The 18,734-nt window shown below is 42.6% G+C and overlaps 1 protein-coding gene across 1 annotated transcript in view; it reads right to left on the bottom strand.

Annotated features, from left to right (window-relative positions):
• Positions 1–2,991: 2,991 nt before the first annotated feature.
• The window catches only part of LOC309565289 (uncharacterized protein), a 153,258-nt gene continuing 137,515 nt past the window's right edge, over positions 2,992–18,734 (bottom strand). The window contains exons 32-37 of the mRNA XM_082270189.1: positions 14,675–14,815; positions 13,507–13,584; positions 8,682–8,829; positions 5,579–5,728; positions 5,370–5,442; positions 2,992–3,296 (exon numbers count right to left, since the gene is read on the bottom strand). Coding sequence (XP_082126315.1) covers positions 3,104–3,296; positions 5,370–5,442; positions 5,579–5,728; positions 8,682–8,829; positions 13,507–13,584; positions 14,675–14,815 — 783 coding nt within the window. The 3' untranslated portion in view covers positions 2,992–3,103. The remainder of the gene's footprint in view (positions 3,297–5,369; positions 5,443–5,578; positions 5,729–8,681; positions 8,830–13,506; positions 13,585–14,674; positions 14,816–18,734) is intronic.

The following is an 18,734-nucleotide window of genomic DNA, read 5'->3' as shown; positions in this document are numbered from 1 at the left end:
ACAGCATGAAGCAGATATCCTACAAAATGACCTGGACAAAATAACAGAGTGGGCAACGACATGGCAAATGAGGTTTAATGTGGAGAAGGTAAGGTTTTGCACTTGGGGACTAAAAACATAAAAGCACAATACACGCTAGGAGGGGAACCCTTGGGGGAATCAAAAATGGAGAAAGATCTGGGAGTCTTGGTAGATGATAGACTAGGCAATAGCATGCAATGTCAAGCGGCAGCTGTCAAAGCCATCAGAATATTAGCATGCATAAAGAAAGGGATGTATTCCAGAGATAAGACTATAATCCTTCCATTTTATAAAACTCTAGTCCGACCACATCTGGAGTATTCTGTCCAGTTCTGGTCGCCAGTCCTCAGGAGGGTTGTGTTGGAGCTGGAGAGGATCCAGAGAAGGGCAACTAAACTAATTAGGGGATTGGAGGACCTAAATTATGAAGAGCGTCTGCAATCGCTTGATTTATTCTCCCTGGAGAAGAGACGCCTGAGAGGGGACATGATAGCAATTTATAAATATCTCAATGGTGATCTCGACATAGAAAAAAAGCTATTCAGTCGTAGAGAGTGCATGAGGACTCGAGGGCATACATTGCAATTAGAGGAGAAGCGTTTTAACCTCAGGCAACGTGGGGGGTTCTTTACTGTTAGGGCTACAAGATTGTGGAATTCTCTACCACAAGAGGTGGTTTCTGCGGGAAGTATGGTGGCTTTCAAAAGACTCTTTTGAGACGTACATGTCAAGGATCAGAACATTCAGGGGTATGTGAGATGACTACAGCCACACACACCTACACAGGTTGAACTGGATGGACTATTGTCTTTATTCAACCTCACCTACTATGTAACTATGTAGTCACAGTTATTCTTAGTCACTGTCACAGTTATATCCTATAGTCACTAACTATTCCCCTCTGGCTCCCCCCCAGCGGCTGAACAGCTAATCAGTCACCTACTCACGTCCCTGCTGCTGTTGCTCCCTCTGTCCTCCTGACCGTCCTCCGTCACCGCCGACGCTGTCGCCGTTCAGTTGCTATTTGCTAGTCACCGATTCCCCGGAGGTCCCCGCACCCGGCTCCCTTGTGCGGCCTTTTCCTCCTCGCACTCAGCTCCCTCGCTGCACACACACACAGCTTCCGGCTTCTCACAGCGCCTCCTGACACACAGCGCCTCCTGACTCCAGTTCTGACTGAAGATGCTGTGCTAGTGGGGCCCCCCCAGCAAGGCATTTCTCCCTAGTGTTGAAGACCTGTGGCCTGGCATGGTTCAGGATAGGAGAATGCCTATGCCTTGCGGGTGGATTGGGGGGGCAGCAAAAACACAGCTCAGCCATGCATTTTTACTGCCCCCAACCAGGAAAATGGGGGGGGGGTGGTGAGCAGGCATATTCCTATCCTGAACCATACCAGGCCACATGCCTTTAACTCTAGGGAGGGAAAGCATCTTGTCCCCATGTTGTCTCAACCGCCCCATTAGGCTACAACGGACGGGGATGTTCACATGTCATGGCTGCAAGCTTCACGCCCGTGGCAAAGTTCACCCAACATGTAGCAATCCTCAGGCAGCAAGCCTGCCAAACGTTACCATGTAGCCCTCCAGCTGCTGCTGAACTACAAGTCCCATGAGGCATTGCAAGGCTGACAGCTACAAGCATGGCTTCCAAAGTCAGAGGCATGATGGGACTTGTAGTTCCGCAACAGCTGGAGGGCCACAGATTGAGCACCCATGCGCTACACATTCAATAAAATGGGGAAGAGTCGCAAACGCCATGCAACCGTCTGCAATGTATGTGGTTGAGGTGCATTTTTCAGAAAAAATGGGGTTAACAGGCGGTGAGGCAGCATCGTATTGCTTCTTCATCGCCTGTTAGTCGCCTCTGATGTGTGATCTGAACTCAGATTGGGCTTCAGAGGAAAGAGAGATTTAATCGCATATCTACCCTAAGGGTCTGGTATGTACTCTTAAGGGGATTGCCAATTACGTTTATTTTTTTTGCAGGGGAGCCCGCCCTTAAAATCTATACCAGACAACCCTTTGCCTATTAGCCAAGAAAATGCACGTTTTGATTTGGGAGATTCTGCTCCTATTGATTTCAAAGGATTTCGGGATTCAGCATCAAAACTTCTTTAAAGTTGGCCGAACCCCACTCAAACCAAACCCAGGGCAGTATGGCTTATTCCAAAGGCTGGCCATACACGGTTTGAATCTCGCTCAGCTCAGCAGGAATGGGCAGGCTAAATGTACCAAGTAGATCAACTTGGGTAAAACCAGCCTGCCAGATTCGATAAACTTGGGTACAACCAGCCTGCCAGATTCGCTTCAGGCTGCTATAGCCACTACCAATAATCGCTGTCTTCTCCTGGCGTGGGGGCGGGGGCTTCCTCCGCCTGCTCCCCCTGGGAGACGACAATTGCTGATTCCCCTGTCAGCACTGCCTGTGCAGGAAAGAAATTTGCACCATGTATGGCTGGCATTACTCAGCATAGTGTGCGCATGAAACTTAAAATCGGCCAGGGACTGAGGAAGATTTTTGGAGAATTTCATTCCTCTTTAATTTAAGCTCATATATCCACATTGATATTTAAAGTGTCGTGACTTCCAGACTTGTTAGCCATCCTTGTTGGAAAATTCATTAAAACAATTCTCAGAGATCAAGTCAAGAAACGATCAGACAAAATATATTTACAGTAAAAAAACAAAACATTTATTTCTGTTTATTTCAAGTATATGAAGAATGGAATGTCAGCCCACAGGTTCACAGCGTCTCAGATTCTCAGTGCTATTAAAGAGGGTGTTAGGGCGGAGCTCCCCTTTTTTACAGGGCCAATCCAGACAAAACTGATATTTGAGTTATGGGTCAGGGCTGGCAGGATGAAATGTGACCTGGAACTTGATATGTCCCGGCATCAGCGATAGGATCTCATTCAATGGGGGGGCGGATCTGGGAACACCATTATAAAGTCTCCAGGAGAGATAGAAAATAAAAACCAGCCAGTCTCCACCCACAACTGAAATATCAGCCTGGACTTTATTCATCTTACTGCAAAATGCTTTCGGATGGTGATTTGACAATTTACTATACGGTCCAGAGGGATCTAAAGCTCGCTGTGCTCTGCCGCCTCCTCTGATATCTTCTTAATTTTCTCAGGGAGAATTTTGTTCCAAAATTCATATTTTTCGTCTTTCAGTCTCTGAGCGGCCTTCTGCTTCGGCTGAAGATCAATCTGCAGATAACCTTCATCCTGGTCATACCGCGGCCAATCAGCCAAGCCGGGTCCATTGGGGTTCCTAAAATAAGACGAACAGGAATTATAATCAGTAAGAAAAGGGGAAAACTCTGCACCAGAAGAGCTTGCATTCTAAAATCCATTTTCTTTTGCTGATGTAAGCTTGTTTGTTTTTGTTTATTTATGTATATATTCATTTTTTAGGCTACATTCACACCTGAGCGTAGCGTTTTTCGCGCGTTTTTTTACCGCGATTTTACCGCGATTTTTGCGGCGTTTTTTACCGCGATTTTACCGCGATTTTTACCGCGATTTTTGTGCAGGCGTTTTTAGATTGAATAGAGATCAATGGAAAACGCCTGTAATCTGCCCAAAAAGAAGCTCATGTACTTTTTTGAGCGTTGGGCGTTTTGTATACAGCTTCAAAACGCTCAGATGTGAACAGGGGCCATTGAAATGAATAGGATTTGTCTTGTTGGGCGTTTTGAGAGCTGATCCTAGAGCAGAAAAACGCCCCAAAAACGCCCCAAAACGCCTAGATGTGAACGGAGCCTTATTGTATATATGTAAATATGTTTTTATTATGTTTTATGTAAGATTTTTAATAAACAAAAATGTACACTCTTTTTATTATTATAATTTTATTGTAACTTTATGTAACTCTGACTTTTACCACAGCACTGTACAGGGAACGCTGAGCGAATCACATAAGTCTCTGCGCCATTACACTCTAATGTCCCCCTCTCCCACAGTCACACACTATTATTATACATTATATTACCAAAAGTATTGGGACGCCTGCCTTTACACACACATGGATTTTAATGGCATGGAAGGCTGTCCACAAGGTTTAGCAGTGTGTCTATGGGAATGTTTGACCATTCTTCCAGAAGCGCATTGGTCTGGCTCGCAGTCTGAGCTCTAATTCATACCAAAGGTGTTCTATCAGGTTGAGATCAGGACTCTGTGCAGGTCAGTCAAGTTCCTCCACCCCAAACTCGCTCATCCATGTCTTTATTGACCTTGCTTTGTGCACTGGTCCAAATCATATGGTGGAGGGGAGGTTATGATGTGGGGTTGTTTTTTAGGGGTTGGGCTTGGCCTCTTAGTTCCAGTGAAGGGAACTCTTAAATTGTCCACATACCAAGACATTTTGGACAATTTCATGCTCCCAACTTTGTGGGAACAGTTTGGGGATTGCCCCTTCCTGTTCCAACATGACTGCGCACCAGTGTACAAAGCAAGGTCTATAAAGACATGGATGAGCGAGTTTGGGGTGGAGGAACTTGACTGGCCTGCACAGAGTCCTGACCTCAACCTGATAGAACACCTTTGGGATGAATTAGAATGCAGACTGAGAGTCAGGCCTTCTTGTCCAACATCAGCGCCTGACCTCACAAATGCACTTCTGGAAGAATGGTCAAACATTCCCATAGACACACTCCTAAACCTTGTGGACAGCCTTCCCAGAATAGTTGAAGCTGTTAGAGCTGCAACGGGTAGGCCGACTAAATGTTGAACTCTACGGACTAAAGCTGGATACACACTATACAATATTCTATAGATTTTATTCCTTTAAATTTACCAAAACCATATAATATATGAGTTAAAAACTTAAACACTTTCAATTTGTATGCAATCAGGCAGGCCCTTCCACTACATAGTTGAAGGTCAATCTAAAGGTAATACAACAACAAAAGTTGTATATGTGTATCCAGCTTAAGACTGGGATGTCATTAAAGTTAATGTGCATGTAAAGGCAGGCGTCCCAATACTTTTGGTAATAGTGTATATTTATATAGCTCTGACACAGGCAAGACATACAGCATAAACTCCGTGTTAAAAATATTAGGAATTGAAACCAAGACTTCAACACTGCCAAAAAAAAAGAAAATTACCCAGGAAGGCACTATGATCGGCTCTCTCCCCCAGCTACTGAGTGTGCACAACATTATGAAATAACAGAACTGTTTATTTTCTTTACAAGGTCATAGATAAGCCTGCACCATTTATGACTGGATATTCACATTCTTGAATAAGCGCAACCATGACTGGCTTTCTTTATTACTGGTCCAATCTGGTTAGGCCCAGCAGTGCAGTCTCCAGTACTGAAGGCCCAATTTTTGAGTCTTACCCGGTCCGAGCGAAGTTGGCCCAGTATTTCATGACGTTTTTACTAAGGACCATTTCATCTTCCTCTGATTTGCCTGGTGGTGAAAAGAGATATCAATGCTGAGATACCAGATAATATCAGATGGCTCATAGATGACCTATAATTGAATCCGCCTAAGAAGTCTGTGGGGTGAATGGTAGAAGGGACAGTAGTTAGGAAAATGGATTTACCTGAAAAGAGAATACCATCACTGAGGAAGGGTCCTCCAATCACGAAGAACATCTCATCCCCATGGTCGGCCTTCACATAATCAGGCTTAATATCTTTAAAATGAGATGGACGATGGCGGAACTCGTAGAAGTAGACGGGATATCCCGAATCTGTGAGAATAAGAAAGATTACTGTCAAAACTATAATCAATAGTTGAAAGGCCTTTAAACCGGGAATGAACCCAAATCTAGGAAGAAGCAACTTCCCTTTTTTGTTGCCCCATCAATTAATCCAATAGGCAGGAGTTTCCAATAGTTACCTAGCAAAATCCCCGGCTCCCTACAACTGCTACCATCCCTGGGCTCCCTACAACTGCTAGCATCCCTGGGCTCCCTACAACTGCTAGCATCCCTGGGCTCCCTTCAGCTTCCAGCTTTCCTGCACTTCTTTTAGGTACCAGCATCCCTGAGTTTTCTTCAGCTTTCAGCATCCCCAAGCTCTCTTCAGGTGCCAGTGTCTCAAGGTTTTCTTTAACTGCCATCATTCCCAGGCTCACTTGAACTGCAATTATCCCTCAGTTCCAGCATTTCCATGCTCCTTTTAGCTATCAGCGTTTCTGGGTTTTCTATAACTGACACCATTCCTAGTCTCCCTTTTAACTGCCATCATCCTCTGGTTCCTTTCAGCTGCCAGCCTCATCAGCTCCCTCCAGCTGCCATCATCTCTGGGTTTTCTCCAGCTGCCATTAACCCTGGGCCGACTTGTCAGGTGACTTAGTCTTTAAATAGTCTTAAAAATTTGGATTTGCATTGACTTTTATTATAGAAGTCGTTTGCAAGCTGCGCTGAAGTTGCGCTGCACAAGCCGCTTCAGAGTTTGGCAATTTTGAAGTCGCCTCAGTATGAATCGAGCCTTAGCTCCTTTCAACTGAGCACAATACTTAAGCTCTTTTTTACTGCTATCATTCCTGGGTTCCCTTCACCTTCCAGCATTCCTGGGCTCCTTTTAGCTACTAGTATTTCTGGGTAATTTTGAACTGACATCATCCTTAGGCTCCATTTAAATGCCATCATCCATGGGCTCTGTGCAATTGCCATAATCCCAGGCTCCCATCAATTGCCATCATCCCCAGGTTCCCTTCAACTGCCATCCTGCCCAGGCTCCCTTCAGTTATCACAATTTTTGTGTTTCCTCCAGCTGCCAGCATCCCCGGGCTCCCTCCAGCTGCCAGCATCCCCGGGCTCCCTCCAGCTGCCAGCATTCCCGGGCTCCCTCCAGCTGCCATCACTCCCAGGTTCCCTTCAGCGGTCACAATTCTTGTGTTTCCTTCAGCTACCAGCATCCTTGGGCTCCCTTGGCTTGTCATCATCCCTGGGCCCCTTCAGCTTTAAATCCTGGCGCTGGGAACTAGATGATCAGGAAACCCAAAAACCTGTGGTGTCAGGCTGAATGGGATGGACGGCCATGTATAAGGTGCCAGTTAATCCATGTCAGGGGTGCAGCTGTCCCATGCTCAGATCCAGCTGAGAAAAGTACAAAACACAACAAATGGATGGGAATGTAAGCGCTCCCCAAAGCACTGCAAGTAGGCACAGGAGTCACAAAATTGAATGTCACAATGATAAAATTACTTGTTTAATATAAAACTGGCATGAATGCTGGTAAGCGGGGTATGTCCAAAAGATAGGCAGTACCTGTGGTGGAAATCAAGGAGGCAGATGGAAACATCTCTCAAATCACACAGATGGTGGAGAAGCCCAGGGAGCGACCACACATGGGGAGTGAAGGAGAGGGAGATCCGTGGCCTGAGGGTGGTGGGGAAAAGCACATCTCCCTGTGGAGCGAGCCGGCTGCAGGACCGCTACCAGCCGGCGTCTCCTCGCCTCAGCTGTCTCGAGCGGTGCCGGCAGATGACGTCATCGGCAGGTGACGCTCAACTCATGGGAGTCCGTTCCAGGCTGCAAGACAGATGGTGACGGCAGCCCCACAGTGCTTGATGTGTCACGCACCAACGGCGGACATATCCAGGAAGTGAGGGGAGGATGGTGGAATAAAAGTTGAACGCCACAAAGGGGGGGGGGGAGGGAGGAGGTAGTGATGGAGATTACATGTTTCGGGACAAGCCCTTCGTCAGATCTCGAGACAGCTGAGGCGAGGATTCGCCGGCTGGTTGCAGTCCTGCGGCCGGCTTGCTCCACAGGGAGATGTGCTTCTCCCCACCACCCTCAGGCCATGGATCTCCCTCTCCTTCACTCCCCATGTGTGGTCGCTCCCTGGGCTTCTCCACCATCTGTGTGATTTGAGAGATGTTTCCATCTGCCTCCCTGATTTCCACCACAGGTACTGCCTATCTTTTGGACATATCCTGCTTACCAGCATTCATGCCAGTTTTATATTAAACAAGTCATTTTATCATTGTGACCCTTCAGCTTTAGGCATCCCAGGCTCCCTTCATCTCCCAGTATCCCTAAGATCCCATCAGCTGCCACTGTCCCTAGACTGCTTTCAATTGCCAGCATCCCTGAGCTCCCTTCAATTGCCAGCATCCCTAGGCCCCCATCAGCTACCAAAGCACTGTTATGGGGGCATGAAACATGGCTATGTCAAGCAGTGGGACTATGTTTGGGCAGTGCTACCATTTGCCTCTTAATATGTACACACCATCCTTTATCATAGCACATTCCACCCACCAGTAGTGGTGGCAGCTGATGACAGAAAGGCATTGGGTGATTCAGTGACACAGCATTGGACAATGATCATGATATGTAACTTTAGTGTATATACCCAGTTTACAGTATACACAATGTTAACATCCAAATCATGAAAGTAACTACATAACAATGCTTCTTTTATTGTAATAAAATCCAAATTATTGTCAGACAATGAACATTCAAGGTGGAACCAGGAACATTCTTTCCTATTACAGGTTCAGAAACTTGTCTACCGGACAGGAATTCAGCTGTGCGCAGGTAAAGGATATCCCACCCAGGACTAGGAATGCATCTCATGGATTCTCCGGTTCGATGATCTAATAAAATGTTCAAATACTGCAATGTATGGATCTACCAGTATTGTTTCTGTATTTTTCATACAAACAGGAAATAATCAATGTCCCAGACTAACCTCTGTGCAATTTTGCCGTTTTCAGGGCTGGCATTACAAATATGAAGTCTCCACACAGGTCCAGGAAGCGGTTGCGGACCTCAGTGGGATCCGTCTCATTTCCGAAATATTCCTCGATCAGCAGCGGGACGATGGCGCCTAATGATGCCTACATTGACAAAGATACGATACGAAGTTCATAGCCAACAGAAAGACCGCCATCCATACAATCAATTCAGAGAAAACTCAATTCTGCAGATTTCTAGCAGCTTCATTTTTATTTTAGCCATACCTTTGGCAGCAACCAATCAGAACCCAGTAAGTCAGAAAAACAATCTCTGATTGCTTGCTGTGGGTTAGGCTGGCCATGCATGGGTCAAATTTAAAAATAATTTTCTTTTGAAAATCTTATGTAAGAATTTTTGTTTGAATTACGCACTGGTAGTGCAACAGGCAATTTTTGTGCGGCTATCGAATTTGAGTGAATGGGCATGCTGGAAATTTTTTTTAAAAACGAACGATTTTCTAATTGATGATGAGAAAATCGCATGAGAAATATAATCACAAATAGAAATGCGCATGAGAGCAAGAACAGGAAATTCCTGGAAAGAAAAGAAGAAGATCCCCCGAAAGAAAAGAAAAGAAAATTCCCAGAATGAAAGAAGAATCATGGCCAGTGCCATCTCAAGAGCATTAAAGGGCCTTGGGCAATGCGGTGCACTGGGGCCCCGCCAACACAATCACCCACGAGAATAAAAATGCAAATTATCGATAAGGCGATATTTATTGGTACAGCAGTGCCAGGCTAATGACAGCTTCCAAGTTTGGCAGCTGGGTCTGGTGGTCTGGTGAACACACGGACGGTAGTCAGACTCGACTGTCCTGTGTGTGCCTGTTCTCGTGGAGGTGGACAGGCATTCCTGCAGTTGTGGGCTCCACCTCCAAGGCCCAAGAGGGCTGACAGCAGCACAGGGCCAACAGGCGCTTGCCACCTGCTAAGTTTGGATGCACATGGGAATCGGGACTAATGCTTGGCTGGGGCTGGGTTGCTGGGCAGGTGGGGCCCCCCGGGCAAGTGGGGCCCCCGGGCAACTTCCCAGCATGCCCATTCGGTAAGATGGCCCTGATCATGGCCACAAGTTCTTTTCTGTAGCAAAATGAGGTGAAATTGGGGGCTTGGTTAGTCAAATTATGAAATCCATGGTGGCACCATTGGTTTACAAAACACACAAAATGTCTGATTTTATTAAAGAAAGCGCTACTAAAGTGATAATACAATAATATTAAGTGACACGCGGGAACATCAGCTTGATGCTTTTTCGTCAAAAAGCAACGTCTTTAGACGCAATGTCTAATTAATGATGGGATAATCGTGCGAGAAATATAATCGAAAAAGAAAAGCAGATTCCCAGAAAGCAAAGAAGATTCCTGGAAAGCAAAGAAGATTCCTGGTCACAAATTTTTTTCTGTAGCAACATAAGGTGAAATTGAAGGCTTGGTTGGTCGAATTTTCAAATCAATGGTGGCACCGTCTGATCACAAAACACACAAAATTTCAGATTTTTGAAAAAAAAAATTATTTGGAATTTGACCCATGTTTGGCCTGCTTTACTCTTGCTCACACTTTCTATAAAGAATAAAAAAACACCCGCGCCTGAAAACGCAAACAATAACAGTACTAATATTTGCAGCTGTTGTCTGATATTTCCAACATAGCGTTAATCAATATAGTTACATAGTTACATAGTTAGTGAGGTTGAAAAAAGACATAAGTCCATCCAGTTCAACCTATGATGCGTGTGTGTGTTTAAAATAAAATTAATCTCTGGCAGCACTTGCTATAACATGAAAAATCTACTAATAAGTGCCCAAAAAATTATATATGACATGCTATGGATGCCATTAGCATAAACATAAGTGACAAAATATTGTTAAAGTGATATATTGCAAAAAAGTATTTGGTGCAATCTTGAGTGCTATTCATGCCTTGTTCCCCCCTGTGTATTCGGAAAAAAAAAAAAAATATATATATATATATATATATATATATATATATTGTACATATAATGTTTGTGGGTTCTAAGTAATTTTCTAGCTAAAAATACAGATTTTAACTTGTAAACAACATGTGTCAGAAATGGGCCTGGTCCAGAAGTGGTTAAGTCCTGGTTCACATTTGTGCGATGCGGGAACACTGCGAATATGCAGCGTGCTGGTAGTTCACACTGACATATGCGATACGCAGGAGGTGTCAATTAGAAGTTAACAACACCTCCAGTTGCGATAGCATATCGCAGTGCGATCTGCAAGTTCGCACAGAATCGGATCACACTAGTGTGAACCACTATGCGATCTGATTCTGCTGCGGATAAAAAAAAGGTAATGTGCGTGTTTAGTGCGGATGCTTTGCAAATTCAGCCATACAAACTGTATGGCTGGAATTTGCACCGCACAGTGATCGCATGTAATTTAGGAGCAGTGCGCTCCGAATTACATGCGATCTCTGTGACCGCACTAATGTGAACCGGGACTAAGGCTTGTAAAATGGCAGTCTAAACGCCTATACTAATGCTACAGGAGCATTTGTTAAGCATTAGAAATTTAGTCAAGTGTGAACAAGCCCTTCATTTTTGGGGTCAGCCTGCAGTAAACATAAAACCTTTTTTTAGCTCACTTATGTAACATTTTTCATAAATTCATCATTTTCAAATTCTGCCAAAATATTCACCTGGAATTCTGTTTTTACATTGAACTGATGCACACTAGCTGTAAATGAGATCAGGCTTACAGTGGGTGTGGGTGTGGCTGCTATGCAAGTTGAATAGGGAAGGTGCTTAGGAAGCTTTACAGGTGGACATCACCAGTGTGCAATGAAATTAGTAGTCTGGGAGCAGCCAGGAGGCGGGGCAGTGGCACGGTGTCTGCAGAAGTGCAGGATCTGATGAGTATCATCATCCTTCCTATGCTAGGTGGGGAGTCACAATAGTTAGTCACGTCACACATTGTCCGGCAGGTAAACCAGCTCCTATATACAGTATGTGTTCTGCCTGTGAGTCTTGCTGACTGTCCCTTTAGCCTCAGCTGTATTCAGTCAAGCTCCCTTTTCAGAGGATTCAAATTTTGCCAGCACAGATGTAAAGTGAAACCATAAAACAAGCTAAGCAATGATCCACACAATGCGCATCGTGACAGTGACAGGCATGGACGCACACAGAGACAATTGTCAGAATTAGTGGGAGAGATTAAATAAAAGAAATATGGAAATGTGTCATATTCGGTTTTATATAGAAATTTTGAGCAGTGACATCCATATTGTTAGGTTACTGAAAGGTCAAACCTCCTTTTAGGCAAAAAGTGTCTATTCAGGAGATGTTTAAAAGGTTTACACAGACATGCTGTTAAATAAATAGATAGCCTGTTGACTTTCTTTAGATAAAGTCTAGCTGACGCTATACCAAGGTAATCTTATCTGTGTGTGGGACCATAAAACACTGGTCAAGTATTCTGTGTTTAAACTCATTTAGAAATAAGATTTACAAATACATTATAATCATATATAAGAGAATATTAACAAGGAAGTATATATATATATATATATATGAATAACATACATAGATATGTATGTAAACCTTCTATATTATAGTTGTTTCATTCTTGCTAAATTCTAGCTTTAACTGATATTGATGACTCATCTCTGTAAGTGTTAAATTAGTCATAAAACTTTTCTGACCTTGCCAGGTGTCTAGTCTAGAAGGTCTGGGATTATAGGCTCTTTGTCAATATAAGGTTCAAAGTTTATTTGTTATATTGCTATATACTGAAGCTAAGAGCAACACAATACTGCCATCTTTGGTGACTGACTGCTACTAATTGAAGTCTTAGGTTGAAAAGTAATTTCCAATATATCTAGATATATATATTAATAATATATTATGGTGTTACCAGATTCATTCCTTACCTAGATGCATGATGGAGATATTAAATGGACATGTAATAGATGAGAGTATGGATAGATTATTATGTTTTTTTTTTTATGATAGTCTTAAATGGAGAAATCATATAGTTCTAATATCCATTATACTGGTTGACCAAGAGGTGTCAACCAATGACCTCACCAGTTAATGGATAAGTTGTCCCAACCAATGGGGATAAAGTTACTCCTTCTGGGTTTGACTTAAGCTAGCAGCCATCTTAAGTATGGTAAATATACCTTGCTGTTATTTGATATTTACTATCATTTATTTGCTTCCTTACATGTTTACATTTCAAATTTAAGGGTAACGAGATTACAGTCCAAGCCGTATTAACCATATGTAGATTTTTCTCTAAGAGCTGATTTTTGCTTTTTATAAATTTTTATTAATATCAGATTTAGCGCATATTAGCGTATTAGTCCCCCGTTTTGCATTGCCTATTCTCGCTTCATCTGCAGTGGAGTGACTATTGGCTGCTCATTGCGCAGGCAATTGTGGTCTGATTATATAGAACATTCATTTATACCTGGAGAAAATGTAATCTTGCTTTATTTTTACTTTTATTATTGAGCTACAAATCACTTTAAGTTTGTATTTTATATAAATTTATCTTTTTGTGTCATCTCAAGTTTAATCATTTATTGTGAATACATGTCTTGTGAATAAATATTCTTATATATTCCGTACTGTAGACTGTTTTCACTAAGATTGGTATATGCTTTTAAAAAGAAATTAATCGCTAAAAAGAATTCACTACATATTGATTTGTGGAAATAAGTTGAGATTCTCCTACCTCATAGATCTTTGCTTATTTACATAAATGGAGACACTGTTATATTCAGAGCAGTATAAATATTCTGACACAATCATACCAGGAGGGGGTTATTCTGTAGTAGGGAGAATACAGTTTCTCTATCCATTCCTTTCTCAAATCCGCTTATATTCATTGTCTGCAAGTAACAAGGAAACCAATAAGATTAAAATGATCAATAACTTCAATTTTCAGATGGTTTGGGGTCACCTAGATTATTTTAATAGTTAAAATGTTACTAAACCCACAACAGTAAACTCAGTCTGTATATGCAGTAAAGCATGCTTTTTAAACTCACTGTGGAATCTAAGGGGGGTTAATCCTCTGCGTTGTGTAAAAAGGCTGTTTGATCCTGTGTTCTCTGATTCTCCCCTTCTTCCACTGTCCCCAATCCATCTCCTTATAAAAGAGAGCCTTGGGGGCACTCTGCACATGCTCCAGTTTGGTGTGTATTGCTAGAGATTTTTTTTTTTCTTGGGAGGGTGCATGTGATCAGCTCACGGCCAATCAGCACTTTCCAGACAGAGGATCAGGGGTCCTGCAGCCTCATAGGACAGTCAGAGGAGAATTAAAACTCCGCCTACAAGTTTTAACCAGACACTGATAGAAGTCACAAGACTGCTTTATACTGCTGATAAGAAAAGGTATTTAGCAGTTTATATTTACTAAAATAATTGCATTTCCATGTTCTGTGTACTGTGGGAGACCAGATATAGTGAATGCTATAAACTGTATTTAAATTGCTGATTTAGTCCTTCCTTTTTTTTTTCTTTTCCCTTTAGAAAATTATATAAACCTGTTGCTTCAATAAAAAAAAAATCCTACATTTTCTGTGCTCCTTAAATATTTTATTAACAATGTGACAAACCCCATCATATCTTCTACACATCAGTGCTCAAGTCATCCTGATACATTAAATAATTACAAAACAGCGTAGCACTTTTATATACAAATATTCAGTATATTGGAACCATCACCCACTGTGATAACCAAAAAATAAATAAGGGGTGTATTTGTAAAAAAATTTGCATAGCTGTTCATTCATCAAAACCGCATGTAAAATTCATCAAGTTCAAAGGGGCAAAATTACTATAGGATGTGTGGGGACAATACCACAATACAACCGCTAGATGGCACTGAATATCATAAGAAATAAGTATGATCCTTAGCTCCATCTAGTGGCCATAGTGTGGTTTTATCAGTGGAGCCATATTGAGTGTGTCTCTTACCACAGGGAGAATCCAGCCGAACTCCTGCTCCACCACACCTGTCATGAACTCAACTGGATTGTTCTCTTTTTCCACCAAGATCTGCTCTGCTGGTTTTGGGAGGAAGAAGCCATCGACAGTTGCTGGGGGAGATATAAATTGCTGCAGAGACAGAAAATTGAAGTGTTATTCATGGCGGAACCCCAACCCTACAGCATGCTGAAACTAATATTATCATCACAGGTGATGACTGGAGTCAGTGGTAGAGGTCCACACACTGACAGCTTGCTAAAATGCCTTAGAGTCAATTGGGAAGACAAATCATTTTTTGTGGCTTTTAAAGGTAAAATGGGCTTTAAGGTCTCCATTTTGCTGAATTTCTACTTTCAGCCAAAAAGGTTGGTTTAAATTAAAAGAAAAGCACCAGATTCGGCTCAATATAAAAACTTTCAAAACTGTGTTATGGATGGGATTTTAGAGGCATCATGAAATCAAAATTGTATTTGCACAATAAACTGTTTTGTATTTTAAATTAATAAAAGCACAGAAAAGTTTGTTTAAAACCAATACATAATGTATACATACATAAAAATCATATACAAATTGTGCGAAACCCCATCGATCAGAGAGCAAAAGTAAAGAGATTTTAACTTTTGCAGTCTTCTTCAGGGGTTTTTTTGTAGGATGGGTAGATTCTAAAAAAAAAAAAAAATAGCAACCAAGGAGTAGGGAGCATAGTAAACAATAAAAATAAAAATATAATATTATAGAAAACAAAATACAAAAAATAACCACTCAGTGTTACTGATGGGAACCGACAAATATTAGGATACCATGAGACTGCCCCCAGGAAGCCAAGCAGACAGGGAAGGATTCAATAGACAGTGGCCTGCTATGAAAGAATATAAATCAATTTATCAACCCCCTTAACTTTAAAACAGAAACTTTTTTTCCAGTTATAGGGTGATTGAAACATTTACTTCTAATCTTTCATAGCAGGCCATTGTCCCTTGAATCCTTTCCTGTCTGCTGGGCTTCCTGGGGGAGTCTTGGGGGTGTCCTAATATTTGTCGGTTCCCTTCAGTAACACTGTGAGTAGCTCTTTTTTGTATTTTGTTTTCTATGATACTATATTGTTATTTTTCTTGTGCACTATGCTTCCTACTCCTTGGTTGCTGTTTTTGTTTTTTTAGAATCCACCCATCCCACATAAAAACCCCTGAAGAAGACTGTAAAAGTTGAAACGCGTTGGGAATTATCACTTTACTTGATGGGGATCAGATTATGTATAAATACATTATGTATTGGTTTAACAAAATTTCCTGTGCTTTTAGTAATTTGTACAATAAACGATTTTGTATTTTAACTACAATTTTGGTTTCATGGTGCCTTTAAAATCCCATCCATAGCACATTTCCTTTTGTTACTGTGTTCAGGGATGTGGCACCAGGTTTTGGGCATTTATGAACTATACTGACATAATCTATCAATATACAAAGTTTGCTTTACATATCTGCCAAATTTACTTCTGCTCAATGGGATGACCACCTAAACTAAATGTCACAATAGCCAATCCTCTGTATGAGATCCATTGGGTTTGATGACACTGGTGGTAACCAGGTATGAAGTACGCTTAACCCAGGGCTTGACAAACCCCAGGCGCCAGGTCGCATTGGCGACTAGAATTAACGGCCTGGGTTACACTGTGGCAGGTGTCTTGTCGCCAGACATCTTAAGTCTCCTGCAAGGTGCGGGAGTCTTCCGCATGTGGGCTTTGGCTCCCTGACACTCGCAAGTGCTGCACCCGCATGCGGCAGACTTCCACACTTCGCAGGAGATTTGGGATGTCTGGGGACAAAATGGTGTCTGTCAGCTGTGACAGAACGGAGTCGATGCTTCGTCCTCTCACAGGCAGGGCGATATCAAATGCACTCCGTCTGTGAGAGGAGAGATGCAGGAAGCATCGGCTCTGCAAGCTTCACCAGCGCCGCTCCTCACTCTCCGTTGTCTGTCATATGTCTCAGGAACCAGCATTTCCTGTCAGCAGTACCAGCCAGCAGTGCCCACAGCAGTACCCACCAGCAGTAACCACAAGCAGTACTCACCAGCAGTAAGTCACATGTGCTAGGGGTGCAACTAGCCCCCAGCACATAATTGTAAATATCCCAGCATGTGCAGGGTTTCTGACTCCTAACACCATGACCACTTTAAATCAATGAAGTGGTCCTAGTGGTTTGACTGTTCCTATAATATCTCTCAGAAGAAGTAAACACGGGTCGAATGCTGGGCAACATCAGCCAGTTCATTAAAAACTGGCCACCACTGGGCCCGTTTGTATGGCAGCCAGTCAGACAGAAGCCGGCCATTCGGCATGAGTGAAAAAAAAAAACTGGCTCCTAACTTTTTTAGCTGGCTCCTAGATTTCAAGCAAATTTGTCAAGCCCTGGCTTAACCTATCCACTCTTTGGTGAAAAAAAGTAATGTATAAAAAAGAAAAAACAATGTAGATCCACAAATGGTAAACATAAATCCCATAAATATAAAACAATACACATTTCATGCAATAATAGACAAAGCGCATGAACGAAATGTTGAAGTGCATAAACAGTGCATCAAAAAGGGCAAATGTCCAATTGTGCCTGTATGCTGATGCTGCAAAAGTGATGAAGTCCTAATATAAAAAGTGGTCTTGTGCATTAACTCCACGGCAATTGAGCACTAGGCCTATGAGCCATCAGTTTCCTTTTGTGCTTTCAATAATTTTGTACTTCCCAAGTCTTTGCAAGGCAGCGAGATGTGCACTATCCACATACACCAATACGCTGAATTAGGAGTCTGACGCTGTGTCGGGACTTGCTGCACAGCGCAGGAGATTGTTCATTGTTGTATTTCCTGAGAGAGATATACATCACATTCTTGTGGCTATCACATCACATTCTTGTAATCTATATTGCAAATACCAATAACATCCAGTAAGTCATATAAATGTATTCTACTCTTATTAGAAAGGGGGAAAAAGCTAAAATTTTAATAATAAAATTAAATGAAGTTAGAATAAGAGTTTCAAATTCTTTTAATAGTCTGTGATGAAACAATTTAGATCAGTGTCGAAGTTTAATCCTTCAGGGGGGTTAAGTTGTTCAGCTCAAAGATCGAAGGTGTTTATTTTGTGAAATATTTTTTATTTGTTTGTGTTAGAGCCCCTTCAATGTTTATTTATTTTGTCTATTCCAAATTAGGTAAGTAGAGTGGGATCCCTATAATGGAAACATATGAAAGTGCATAGACACACTATATGAGATTTCACAAAATGAAACATGCTGGATCTTTGAGTTGAACACCCAAACCCCCCCCCCCCCCTCAAGTCATTACAGACTATTAAAAGATTTTTGAACTATTTACCCCTTATTTTAACTTCGTTTAACCTTTAATTATGGGGGGGCGGGGTCTGAACATGGCCACGTGAGGACGCTCTGAGACAACGAGCTCCGGACCTTACCTCGCCGGACCCGACAACTTACAGCGTAGTACTCCGGCATGACCCCCGGCAAAGAGAGAGGAGGAAAGCGTGGGACGCGCTCCACTGCCCGCACACCAGGCAAAAGGAGGAAAGGGGAGGCGATATCCCAATTCTTCCGAACACCTCAACAGGCAAGCGGGGCGGATTCGGGCACTACCCTATCGGAAGACAGCAGAAGGGAGGAGGGGGGAGAGAGAGAGCTGAGCCACTCTGAGACACCTATGGCAAACACGGCTCCTATCCCCACGATGGCTACCTCTCCTGGATCAGTAACTGCAGACCTTCAAACACAGACACCGCAAAATCAAACAGATTCAGAGATCAGTGCACTATTAAGGGCTCTCCCGACTCGTTCGGAGATAGAGTCACTAGTGCTCCGTATTGAAGAAACACATCGGCGGGATCTGCAGGCGGTGAAGGCTGATGTACAGGCAGCTTCAGAGAGGATACAGGCAGGTGAGCAATCAGCAGCTGTATTGGAAGCAAGAGTAACAGCATTGGAGGAAGCACAGAGAGAATCTGCCAGCACAGCTATTTCTGTCCAACTCCACCTGGAAGAAA

The sequence above is a fragment of the Pelophylax lessonae genome (assembly GCF_965119305.1).
Source record: "Pelophylax lessonae genome assembly, chromosome: 10".
NCBI classification, from domain to species: domain Eukaryota; kingdom Metazoa; phylum Chordata; class Amphibia; order Anura; family Ranidae; genus Pelophylax; species Pelophylax lessonae.
This window is presented reverse-complemented; position numbering and strand designations above follow the sequence as displayed.